The sequence below is a fragment of the Sinocyclocheilus grahami genome, unplaced genomic scaffold, assembly GCF_001515645.1.
Source record: "Sinocyclocheilus grahami isolate Dianchi unplaced genomic scaffold, SAMN03320097.WGS_v1.1 scaffold347.1, whole genome shotgun sequence".
NCBI classification, from domain to species: domain Eukaryota; kingdom Metazoa; phylum Chordata; class Actinopteri; order Cypriniformes; family Cyprinidae; genus Sinocyclocheilus; species Sinocyclocheilus grahami.
Genome location: NW_015505526.1, coordinates 964068 through 977377, shown reverse-complemented (window position 1 = coordinate 977377; position 13310 = coordinate 964068). Strand labels below are relative to the sequence as shown.

Genomic DNA, 13310 nt, shown 5'->3' with positions numbered 1-13310 from the left:
CTTTCAAGCTGTTTAATGCCACTCAGCGGGGGTTGCATTGCATCAGTCCAAAAGAAGTAAAATAAAAAGCACCCATCCATAAAAAAAAAGTGTCTCACACGGCTCCGGGGGCTGAACAAAGACCTCCTGTAGCGAATCGATGCATTTTTGTAAGAAAAATATCCATATTAAAAACATAATAAACACTTTAATGTAGCTTAATGAGTCATTTATAGGCTAATTTTCATTTTTGGGTGAACTAACCCTTTAAGTCTTGTTTCATGAAAAATGTGAGATTTTCCTTAAAACAAGAAAAATACCTGTCAACAGGGTCAAAAAAAATTTGTTTTCCCTTTGAATTAAGTTCATTTTTCTGACCACACTGGCAGATACTTATTTAAGTTTTAAGCTTAAACTCACTTAATTTTGAAAGAAAATAAGACCTAATATTTTAAGTAACTAATATTATTAAAACAATTCAATACATGTAATATCTGCCAATGGGGTCAGAAAATAAGATTTCCGACTCTAAAAAACTCACTTAATTTTGATAAATGTTTTTTTAAAGAAAACAAGACTTAAAAGGCCTACCTTAAGTCCCTTTGCATCTCAAATATTGTTTTCTGAAAATATATATATTTTTTTACATGTTTTCTTGTTTTAAGCAAAAACTCTCTTTATTTTTAAACATTTAAAAAAAAGATTTGAAAAGCAAAACTGTTTTGTGAAAAAAATATCAAAAATGAGTTTAGAAAAAAAGCTTTAGAAAAAAAAATTACAAATGGGGTCAGGAAAAATAATTGTTTTCTCTTTGAATTAAGTTTATTTTTCTGACCCCACAGGAAAATATGTTTTCTTGTTTTAAGCTTAAACTCACTTAATTTTGTTCAGTTGTTTCAGAAAAGTCATCATTCTGCTTCTCAAGTCTTGTTTTTTTTAAAATATCGATCAAAATGCTGTTAATTCAAATGCATTTTGTTTGGTCGTTTTTTCAGAAAACAAGACTTCATATCTTGTCATTTTGCTTCTCAAGTAAATGTATCTTGATTTAAGAATTTTTTGACATTTGTACTGGAAAACTAAACAAAAATACAGATGAAGAACCTGATTTTTTGCAGTGCGTGGATTGGTCAGGTGAGGGACTGTCTGAAGATCTTCCCCTGATGTATGCACAAAAACACCTAGACACAAACACACACGTCTGACAGAGGAAAGCACTTCTGATTGAGACCCAACTGCTCACTCGCTTGCTTTAAAGTGCTCATTTCTACACTTCACAATGAAAGAGCCCCTCAAGAGCATAAGACCAGACCAAAACCACCAGAAACCGCATCGCAGATGCTCATCTATAAATAAATATGATTATTAAATCTGTTCATAGGCAAGTTTATATTCACAGAGCCCTCAAAGAGGCTACGGCAAAACCTCCTAAAATCATGAAACATGATTTTGTGATTATAAATATACAAATGCTACAATTTATATGCAAAACAAAATGATTCATTATCAGTATTTATGTCTGTTTTTCTAAAATATCTAAATATCATTCAAACAAAATTTGAAGTGAGTTGATTTTTCTTACAATGCAAAGTTTTAATATCTTCAAGTATTTCAATTTGTACTTCAATTTTCTTTACTCTTATTACAATAGCAATGGATGACATGCGATTCTTTAATTGCTCTTGCATTTATAATTATTTTTCTTCCTTTTTTAAGATTAAATCTAACTACATTTATTCAGAATTGTGATTTTAACAATTTGCCAATAAAAAAATAAAATTAATTGAAGATATATAAATACTTTGAAAACTCTTACTAGCTCAGTCTTAACATCTTCAAGTATTTTCATTTGTTCTGAACTTCCTTTGCAATTTATTATTATTATTATTTTACAATACAATAATAGATGATATGCAATAAATTAATTTCTCTTGTATTTTTAAATATTTTTCTTTCTTTTTTCAGCATAAATCTAACAAAATTAGGTCAGGTTTAAGCTTAAAACAATTTGCCAATAACATAAGAATATAAGGAAAATAAGCAAAGATACAGACTTCAAAAACTCTTAATAACTCAAAGTCTTAATATCTTAAAGTATTTGAATTTGAAATAGATTTTTTTTACTCTTATTACAATAACAATGGATGACGAGCAATACTTTTATTTCTCTTGCATTTCTATATATATATATATATAAGAAACTAATTAAAATTAACTTAATTGACGATACAGTGGGGAAAAAAAGAATTAAGTCAGCCACCAATTGTCAAGTTCTCCCGACTCAGTACTAAACATGTTAGTTTCTCTTGCATTTCTAAATATTTTGCTTATTTCTAAGTCAAAAAAGCGATATGCTGCAAAAGAATTCACTGTGTGAGCAAAAAAAAGGATTCATGAAGAGATTCAGTGGTTAGACAAGAAAAAGAAACAGATCAGTGTAGGCATGTAGAAAAGCACGAATGTCCATACGCTCCGTGTTTGCCATGCATTCTGAGATATTAAAGATCTCAACTGGACGAGAAGATCTGCCAAGAAGAAGTTCCTCTTTCTGGGGTCAAAATCAGGAAAATGAGCTGAAGTGGAAGATCGTATCCGTTTGTCCATCCACAGTGAGATGAGTCGAACGAAAGGAGCTCGACAAAGCAAACAAAGGAACAGATGAGATAATTAACGAGGCAACAGGTGAACAGAACGATTAATCCAACAGACTGAGAACCTATAGGTCATGTTCGAAACACAACGAGACATACATGTAACAGCTATCAGTTATGATATGCCTAGACAGAGAAAAACACACAAAAGTTTGCGACTTCTAAAACATATTCTTCTAATACATAAACTACAATATTCAGTTTAAGCAACTGTCACTTCATAAAAAGATTAGAAATAACTCTTTATATAATAATAACTCTCATTTCATTCCCATTCAACAGTTTCATTTTATTTTTTATGAATCGATTTTTACATTTATTTATAATGATAATGATTGATTATCAAAACATTTTCATCACATAAAAATTAAAAATGCAATATTCAGTTTAAGCAACAGTCACTCACTTCATAACAACAATAGTTTAATTTGTTCATTTTCTTCTAAACTGATGTTTTTACTTATCAAAATATTCAGCAACTAAAAATTCAAAATTCAATTTAAGCAATAGTCAATCACTTCCTAACATTAGAAAAAAACATTCTATTTTAAACTATTGTTATAATGTTGTATATGTGCACTATGTTATAGTGTTATTTTTTCAATTTTACGATTTAATTTTAAAACATTACAAATTATTCAGACAAAAATGCAATATTAATTTTTTGCATTTGCCAATCACTTTGTAATAAATGTATAAATAAATATTTAATTGTATTGTCACTATATTATCAGGTGCTAAACTCAATATTAATTTAAATGGATACATTTTTATTAACTCATGTTTTATTATTTTATGATTTATTTAAAATAATTGACAATTTGATTCTTTAAAATACATTCAGAACATAAAATAAAAAACAAAAATACAATCCATATGTAGTAACATTAGAAATGACTTGTTTTTTTCTAACATTTATAATATATATTAACTGATTTTTGTATTATTATTCTTTGATTTATTTATCCAGGTGTTTAGATTTTTTTTTTTTAATAAATGTATAATATTCTCCACACTTACACAATCGTCAAAAATTCTAGTTAAGGATAAGTATTTATTTTAATGATCAAAACTGTGATACCAGAATTAACAGGGAAATTATTTAACTATGCATCCAGATTTCCTCCAAATCAACACACCTGTCATTCAAAAGTTAATAACTTTTCAGCAGAATTCACAGATAAAGTCTACAGCTTGCATCTGATCCTGATTGAGTCACGAATTGTCTCAGGAGAACCTGCTGATTTACTCACGGTGACCGCGACAGATCCCAGCAGCAGCACCACGGAGTAAACCAGTCCCCGACTGTTTATCATCACCTGTACGGAGGCAGGACACAGTATCATGAGCTCCCACAATGTCACTGTGCCATTACAATAAAAACAGATCTCGTGTTTCAAAGCTCCTGGTTTGAGAGGAGTTTAAACAGAAAGAGCTGCTGGATGTGCTTACAACTGATCCATAATTGACTGCCATGGTCTGCAGCGCCCAGGGAACGCCGAGCCCCACCAGAATGTCAAAGACGTTACTGCCGATGGTGTTGGACACGGCCATGTCTCCCAGACCTGCAGAAACGAGACCTGCTTTCACACTGAACAAGCAATGCCGACTCATCATGCAGATTCAGAGGTCATTTCTCCTAAAGCAATGCAAAATAAGTGTGATGTGGCTTGTCATGATATAATCAAAGTGTAGCAATGAAAAACGGAACTTAATGGGAAAAAATAACTTATTAAATGCATTTTATTCATGACAACTCTCAGAAGATTTTAGCATGGTGATGGATATGACAATGTTAATGTATTTGGTCTTGGCGGAATACATTTGCTACGCTGCTGATGTTGGTTATTGCTGTAGTTGTAGATTATTGCTGCTGCTGCAAGCAAGTACAGGAACTTGCTACTGCCAATGCATATGGCAATACGGTGCAGTGAACATTTAAGACATACTGCTGCTGCACAAATAGCATATAAAATAACCCGTAGCAGATCTATACAGGTGGAGCTGGGGAAGGTGGAGGGTTTTAGAGAAACTCTGAAAGCGCGCTGCAGGAATCTCTAGTGAATGCTAGCCAGCCATATAAATGCAAGGCAGTACGCTCATTGGCTGCATATGCAGCATGAACCAATCAGCTTGTGCCAAGTTGTTTAGCTCTCTGAATATCATCGGTTACGTTAACAAAACATCAGCCTGCGCCATCCGAGTTTCATTACTAAACTATATATTTATCGGTGGTGAAAAAGTAATACGCAACATAATAAGGAAAGCAAAACAATAAGAAAGTGGTGATACGGTGCAGTGAACATTTAAGACATACTGCTGCTGCACAAATAGCATATAAAATAACCCGTAGCAGATCTATACAGGTGGAGCTGGGGAAGGTGGAGGGTTTTAGAGAAACTCTGAAAGCGCGCTGCAGGAATCTCTAGTGAATGCTAGCCAGCCATATAAATGCAAGGCAGTACGCTCATTGGCTGCATATGCAGCATGAACCAATCAGCTTGTGCCAAGTTGTTTAGCTCTCTGAATATCATCGGTTACGTTAACAAAACATCAGCCTGCGCCATCCGAGTTTCATGACTAAACTATATATTTATCTGTGGTGAAAAAGTAATACGCAACATAATAAGGAAAGCAAAACAATAAGAAAGTGGTGAAAAAAGTGTTGACAAAAAGAATAGCAATGCAAAACTATAAATGAAACCGCAAAAAGTGCATTTTACGAAAATATAATGTAAAAATATATTTATATTACTGCTTTTAAGTATAAAAATGACATACCGTGCCAGAAATGACATGTTATGTCAATTGCTAAGTCTTTTAAATAGAAATGCAAATCTATAAAGCAGCCACAAGAAGTGTTTCCATAAAGAGTTATTTTATAAAACAAGATACGATTTAGTCAAATAAAAAATTCAATTATTATTATTATTTAAAACATTTATCATTACGTCATCACTATAAAAAATATTGGTCCTTTTGTTTGAGAATCCTGAAACACTGGCTCCAAAACATGGACTATAAAAATTACATTTCGTGCCAGAAATTACACACTTAATCTTTTAGATACATACATTTAAACTTCAATGTAAGATGAGCCTCGGTATTTTTCTATGGCTGGAAAAGTCAAAAGAGAACCGTTACAAACTCATCCTAAAAACTATACTATGTAATCTTGTATTCTGCATAGGGCAGGCAGCATTGAGATGCACTTTTGATTAATAATGATTAATGTCTGAGTGATTAATAGTGGCACAGGAACAGGAAATCACATTATGTGTGCTGGAGCGCTTTGATCAGATACATGAAGGTAAAAGAGTCTGTATTTCATGTTAAATTCATCCTGCTCTAGTTTTATTGATCAGAAGGACGCGATCGATCTACCTTGACGAGCCACGATCAGGCTGGCGATGCAGTCTGGGACGCTCGTGCCCGCCGCCAGAAACGTGATGCCCATGATGACATCGGGAATGCCGAGCGTGTATCCGATGATCGTCACCTACAAGACAGAGTAAAGCTTCACTAAAAACAAGACAGACTAACTGGAGAGAGACACTGACAGACGTGAGGCACCTACCATCCACACCATGAAGTAGGAAAAGACGGCGATCCAGACAGTGGAGAGGATGAAGGAGAGCATGAAGTATTTCTCCCAGCGAGACTTGGCACAGTTTGGGATGGTGAAGTACAGGATCAATAACAATGGCCAAGAGATCAGCCATTTAGTTCTGTTCATACAGCCGTCTGAAACACACAACGGACTGTTTTAAAACCACACTGCAGTGCTGGAAACTAATTTTCTGCTCTTGCTTACAAACTAGATATTGTTCATTTAACCCTCATGCTGTGTTCCTATCATTTTGAATGGCATAGGATTTTATTTTTCCTATAGCAGGTATAACAGCTTCCCAACACTGAAAAATTAAATCATTTTTGTATTTTTCCCCAGCTTTTTTGACCCGGGTCAAAAATTACCTGCCTACAAAAATTGCTTGTAAATCTCTCATTATACTACCTTATTACCATATATTGGATTCAATCTTTTTCCCACTCAGTTTTTGAGTGATAACTGCCAAAATGATCCTCAAATTATGCTTTTTTTCACTGGAAAACTGAGGTGCATGAGCTCAAATCAATGAGGCCTCAGTCAATCAGTAGCAAAAAGAAATACAAAACCTGGAGTAATAAAAAGTAAACAAGTTGACAAAAAGATTGAATTCAAGATATGTTAATAATAAAGCATACATTTATATATTTTTTGTACTTTGTTACACTCGTGGTGTTCCGGGTCAAAAATGACCCGCCTACAAAAATTGCTTGTAAATCTGTCATTATGCTATATTATTACCACATATTAGATTTAACTTTATCAACTTGCTTTCTTTCAATTAGCACAGGTTTTGTATTTGTTCTTGGAACTGACTAATCATAGGTTTCACTGATCTCAGCTTTTGAGTGGAAATTACCAAAATGATCTAATACTAAACCTGTGCATGCAAATGAAAAGAAAACTGAATGCAAGATTTGGTGTTTATATACCATAATGAATGCAATTTTTTAATGCTAGTAATTTTTGACCGGGAACACCACATTAGGTCATTTTCAGCACAGCACAAAGGTTAAAAAGCTTATATTTGCTCCTTAAAATACTCTTTCTGAGGTGCTTTTTGATTTCTATCACATCCGTTTCTTTTATGAATGTATTTGGTGATTTTAGCAGAAAAATGGTCTTCTGAAAAGTAACAGTAACTCTCTTTTACTCACCTGGTAGTTTGAACGGTGAGGTGAGTTCACTCTCTTTATCTTCAGTGGTTTTGTCTTCTGGCACGTTTCCATTCTCGATGTCTGGTTTGCCGTCCACCACAGCTGTCTCCACACCGTTAGCCGACTGGACCAACCTCTGACGCTACACACAACAAACACGCTTTTCTAGAAGTGCACCAGTGTTAAAAGCCTGGTTGATACCGATAAGCTGATGATAAATTGCTGATAGTACATTTTTTTTAATATTTTGTGAAAAATAACATAGCAACAATCAATTAAAAACCATTCAGGGATCACAACATTATAATGCACAGTTTGAACAATTACATTTCATTTCAATTTTTGATGAAAATAATAGTCAACAGTCTTATAAAATTATTTGAACTGAAAAGTTTGTGGTCAGTTCGATTTAAAAAAATAAATTAATATTTGTACTCAGTAAGGAAGGACACATTAAGACATTTATAATGTTACAAAAATTTATATTTTCAAATAAAAAGAAGAAATAAAGGCTATTCGTCAAAGAATCCTGAAAAAAAATGTATCACTGTTTCCAGAAAAATATTAAGCCGTTTTCAACATTGATGATAATAATAACAAATGTTTCCTGAGCAGCATATCAGCATATTAGAATGATTTCTGAAGGATCATGTGACACTGAAGACTGGAGTAACGATGCTGAAAATTCAGCTTTGATCACAGGAATAAATTACTTTTTAAAATATATTCACATAGAAAACAGTTATTTGGAATTTTAATAATATGTCACAATATTAATGTTTTTGCTGTATTCTTTTTTAAATAAAAAGTGCATTGGTGAGCAGAAGAGTCTTTCAAAAACATAAAAAATACAGACCCCAAATTTGACTTTATTTATATTATATTATATTTATATACATATATTTTAATTGTCATGAAAATAATGACACAGTAATAATTAATAATAATAATAATACAAAACAATATTTTAATAATTTATTTTGCGGGCAATTTCTTGAGATTCAACCTTTCATGTCTTTATACATTCTTCAAATACTCTGCAAATATATATGCATAATTTTTTTTAAATAATGATGAATATTCCAATATTTTTATTTCTTTTTATTTCAATTTCGTGTCTGCCATACCTCTGTTATAATGAGACGGCTGGCCATGCGCAGACGAGTCTTGGGTCCGAAGTGGTTTGTGACCATCACACGGAGACCGGCTTCAGGGAAACGGTAATTTGGAGGACTGGCGTTGATGATTTCATCAACCATGACCACCGAACCTCGACTGTAAACCTTACTGGACTTGACTTGAGAAAGACAAAATAAATATCCATGAAATACACACAGAGTATATTAGGACTGATTTCTTTCTTGATATTCTAAAACGACATGTTTATATGAGACATTTACTCCTCTATCTCAAATTATTTAGCTGCATTTTCAGAGAAGCATCAGAGAAAGAGTGTGCAGTAAACGCAGAAAGGTTTAGTAAGACTAAACAGGCAGGCAGAGTTAAACGTGAAGATACCGAGGCCAGAAGCAGGCAGATGAAGAATGAGGAAAGAGACCAACTCTGGTGGAAAGACAGCAGGGAGAAAAGAGACAGAAGTGATGGCAGTGACGTTACCTCTCAATCACAGACGGAGAGAAGCAGGAAGAAAAGTGCTGAGATCTCAAGAGCTGCAAAACAAGGTTTCTCACACACTGAAGCTGCTTTAATACAGAACCTGGAGGACGTTTCTCTCATAAAGACAAAATAAAACTGGACAAAAGTCCAAACCAGTCGTGCTGTTCAGAGCATGTGCAATAAATGAGAAGATCAAGGTGTCCAAGAAATATATTTTAAAAATCTACTTTAAAAGAAATACATCTAACTCAACCAAAATGCCATCTTTGTTTTCATGTTGCCTGAATAATAACCTGAACTAACCCTCAAATGAAAAATAATCAGATATTTTTAAGAATAAAAATCTTACTGGTAAAAATGCCTATGAGAAGAACTTATCAGTATTAACAATACAAGATTATGCCAAATTTAAAAAAATTTTAAAAAATTTTTTTTAATTCAATAGATGTCACTGCATGTTTTTTAATAACTTTAAAGATTATGCCAAGATACCGATTTTGACAATTCTTTAAAAAAAATAATTCTGCCTTTTGAAATGTCTGCAAATGTAGTATATAAAAATATTGCAATTCAATAACTGAAAACATTATTCAAGTCACAGTATTTCTGAATTGTTTTTTCAATGTTTTTTAAATAACTTGAAAGGTTATGCCCAGATATTTTGCCAAATTAAAAAAAAAAAATAATAATAATTTCTGCTATTTAACAAAGCATTTATTTCTTCATTATGAGCTTCTTAATTTAATAATAATAACAATAATAATAATAAAGTGAAGTGACATGATGTGACGTGTAGCTAATAATAATATAATTTCATGTAATATATTTAAACAATGTAATTCAGTAAGTAAAAATATCATGCAAGTCACAGTGTGTATGAATAGCATTTCTCATTTTATAGACATATACATAAAAACACCCTAGAAAGATTAAAATTCAGATGACTTGCAAAAACTTGCAGAACATTTAAACATATATTACATTTCTAGCAGTGACTTTAGTCAAACCAAATATGGTAGAGTTTTCTACCATATTTGTTCAAAAAATGTGACAGGTGACCTCATACTTGTACTGAGGGTGACATGGGTATGGAATTATGGATTATGACTTATAATACATCTGTATTTTTAAAGCCTGTCTGTTTAGTCTTACCTGGACCCAGCAGCGGTACTGACAGATCGCCCCAGTTACAGTCTAAACTGTCTTTACCGTCCTCCAGTTCACTGCCGGCCGCTGCGTTTCCATTGGCAACGTTCTTGTCGCTCCGTCTTGTGAAAAACTTCTGCAAGCTTGCATTAAATCTAATAAAGACAAAAACAAAATGAGAATTTTCTTCCAGAGAGTTTTAGTCTCTGCTGCTCTCCAAGGCTGCAATTATTGGATCATAAATACAGTAAAACAGTAATACTGTAAAATCTTTAAAATAATACTTTTCAACTTGAATATATTGTAAAATGTAATTTATTGCTGTGATCAAATCTGAATTTCTAGCATCAATACTTCAGTCTTCAGCGTCACATGATCCTTCAGAAATCACTCTAATATGCTGATTTGCTGCTCAAGAAACATTTCTGATTATTATCAATGTTGAAAACAGTTGTGCTGGTTTATATATTTGAAAAAAAAACCTGTAATGCATTTTATTTTTCAGGATTCTTTGATGGATAGAAAGTTCAAAAGAACAGCATTTATTTGCAATAGAAATCATTTGTCACGTTATAAATGTCTTTACTGTGTATATAAACTCACTTCATGATGAGGATATATACAGCATACATGACCACCAGCACCAGACTCTCCCACCTGAAGCACAACATCAAAACCACATGTCAGATGGAAATTTACAAAAATCTGACAGGAGAGGAAAATTAAAACAGACTCACCACACAATCTTGTCATCATAGATGAACTGATGTCACATGACAAGACAAACAGAAAGATAATCAGTTCTGTTACCGTTTAGTTAGTAAGTATATCTGAATATATATATAGTGGTGGCGAAAATTATTAGAACACTAGTATTTTCACAAGCTAAAAAATGGTTTTAAGTCAGTTATTTCTATCTGTAGTGTGTCAATAGGAAATACCAGGGTTTTTTTTTTTTTTTTAACAGAGCAGATATTAATTTGAGACTCACCACAATTAGAGCAACTACAGACAAAATGTAGAAGAAAGAGTCACGGAAAACAGCCCACCAGGTCAGTAAGACCACCTACAGACAACAACACAGACTACTGTTAAATACATAAATGCAGGAAGATACACTGTACACTGAATATGACCTATGATTTACAAACAGAGAAAACAAAGCAAAAACATGAAACTGAATAAAACAATAAAACTTAATTATGTTGACGTAATTCAGGCACTCTAGTTGTTATCTCAGAAATAAAATGAAATTATTTTTAACTGCATTTTGTGTAAAAACCTTTTCTCATCAAATGAGTAAATACATTAACAAATAAATAATTAAACCAAAGAAAATAATGAGTTAAAGAATAAAAAAAATGCAGTTCATATTGAAAAAAACAGGGTCAAGGTTAAAGGTGGGGTAAGCGATTTTTCAAAAACGCTTTAGAAAACTGATTCGGGCCAAATAGCAAATCAAACTTGTAGCCAATCAGCAGTAAGAGGCGTGTCTACTCATGATGTGGAGGAGAGAACGCTTAGTGTACAGGACGGACATTAGCCGAGACGAGCTACAGAAAGATAGAGATGGCGGATTAAAAACAAAAGAGGAAAACGTCTGCGTAACAAAAGAAAATTGAAAAGTTGAAAATCATTTGAAATTTGTGTCAATATAGAACGCAGCAGCAGTTTTCTGTCGGGGATTTGTCGTGTCGTGCCGCATCCAGTGTAGACCATAGATATGTATATACAGTATATATCTCTATGGTGTAGACAGCATCACTGATTATAATAAGTTCTATAGTATTTTGTTGTGCCGCACCGCTCGGGTCTAATCGTTGCCTGGGTTGCGTACGTATGTGTGGGGCGGAGCTATCAAAAGAGGGGCAAGACCCTTTTGGGGTAGGGACTTGGGGTGGGGTTTGTTTTGGTGATTTCAAATGTCAACATTGGCTACCAGAAATCGCTTACCCCACCTTTAAGTTGGAAGGTAAAGTTTCTTAGTGTGAAGAACATTTTAATAATCTGAAGAATCTTTTTCCACTATAAAGAACCTTTTGTGGACTGGAAAGATTCCATGGATGTTAAAGAGTCCTCATGGAACCATCAGTGTCAATAAAGAACCATTTTATTTTCAAGAATGAAGTGTTTTTGAGGTTATTTGGACATACATTTCTTGATGTCTCATTACAGATTCTTCATATCAGTGTTTTGGGGCTGGTTTCTTTAATGCACCATTATATAGATGATTTTCTATAGATGCATCAATAAAATATTGCTCACTTGGAAGTCCAATTCTTTCCTACAAACTGGTTCTTTCGGACAGTTTGTTTCAATGAACTGATTCACCAATTTATGTAAACATGCAATGACATAAAGTATACATATCATAAGTGCTATTTTTGCACAAGTAGACCGATCATTTCGCTTCATAAGATCTCGATATATCGTCAGGATCCACAGGGATTCATTTTCTCTTGCCTGATGTGCTTTTTAGACTCTCAAAGTGACGGTAGCCATTGACTTGCATTTTATGAATCACCAAGGACCACGGTTTCAGCTCAAAATCTTCTTTACTGTTCTACTGCAGAAAAAAAGCCACCTACATCTTTGATAGACTGAGGCTGAGTAAACTCAAGTTTAGGTGAACTGCCCCTTTAAGGCTTCTGTTGGAGAAGATGCACAAACACCCCTGTCTTCAAGAATGAAGTGTTTTTGAGGTTATTTGGACATACATTTCTTGATGTCTCATTACAGATTCTTCATATCAGTGTTTTGGGGCTGGTTTCTTTAATGCACCATTATATAGATGATTTTCTATAGATGCATCAATAAAATATTGCTCACTTGGAAGTCCGATTCTTTCCTACAAACTGGTTCTTTCGGACAGTTTGTTTCAATGAACTGATTCACCAATTTATGTAAACATGCAATGACAAAGTATACATATCATAAGTGCTATTTTTGCACAAGTAGACCGATCATTTCGCTTCATAAGATCTCGATATATCGTCAGGATCCACAGGGATTCATTTTCTCTTGCCTGATGTGCTTTTTAGACTCTCAAAGTGACGGTAGCCATTGACTTGCATTTTATGAATCACCAAGGACCACGGTTTCAGCTCAAAATCTTCTTTACTGTTCTACTGCAGAAAAAAAGCCACCTACATC

At 33.4% G+C, this 13310-nt stretch overlaps 1 protein-coding gene across 1 annotated transcript in view; it reads right to left on the bottom strand.

The window, feature by feature from the left end:
- Nucleotides 1-13310, bottom strand: part of LOC107548412 (sodium/potassium/calcium exchanger 4-like) — a 64231-nt gene that overhangs the window by 936 nt on the left and 49985 nt on the right. Inside the window, exons 7-16 of the mRNA XM_016229076.1 lie at nt 11149-11223; nt 10895-10920; nt 10761-10814; nt 10221-10312; nt 8522-8691; nt 7395-7536; nt 6208-6374; nt 6015-6129; nt 4083-4195; nt 3884-3949 (exon numbers count right to left, since the gene is read on the bottom strand). Of these exons, the coding sequence (XP_016084562.1) occupies nt 3884-3949; nt 4083-4195; nt 6015-6129; nt 6208-6374; nt 7395-7536; nt 8522-8691; nt 10221-10312; nt 10761-10814; nt 10895-10920; nt 11149-11223 (1020 nt within the window). The remainder of the gene's footprint in view (nt 1-3883; nt 3950-4082; nt 4196-6014; nt 6130-6207; nt 6375-7394; nt 7537-8521; nt 8692-10220; nt 10313-10760; nt 10815-10894; nt 10921-11148; nt 11224-13310) is intronic.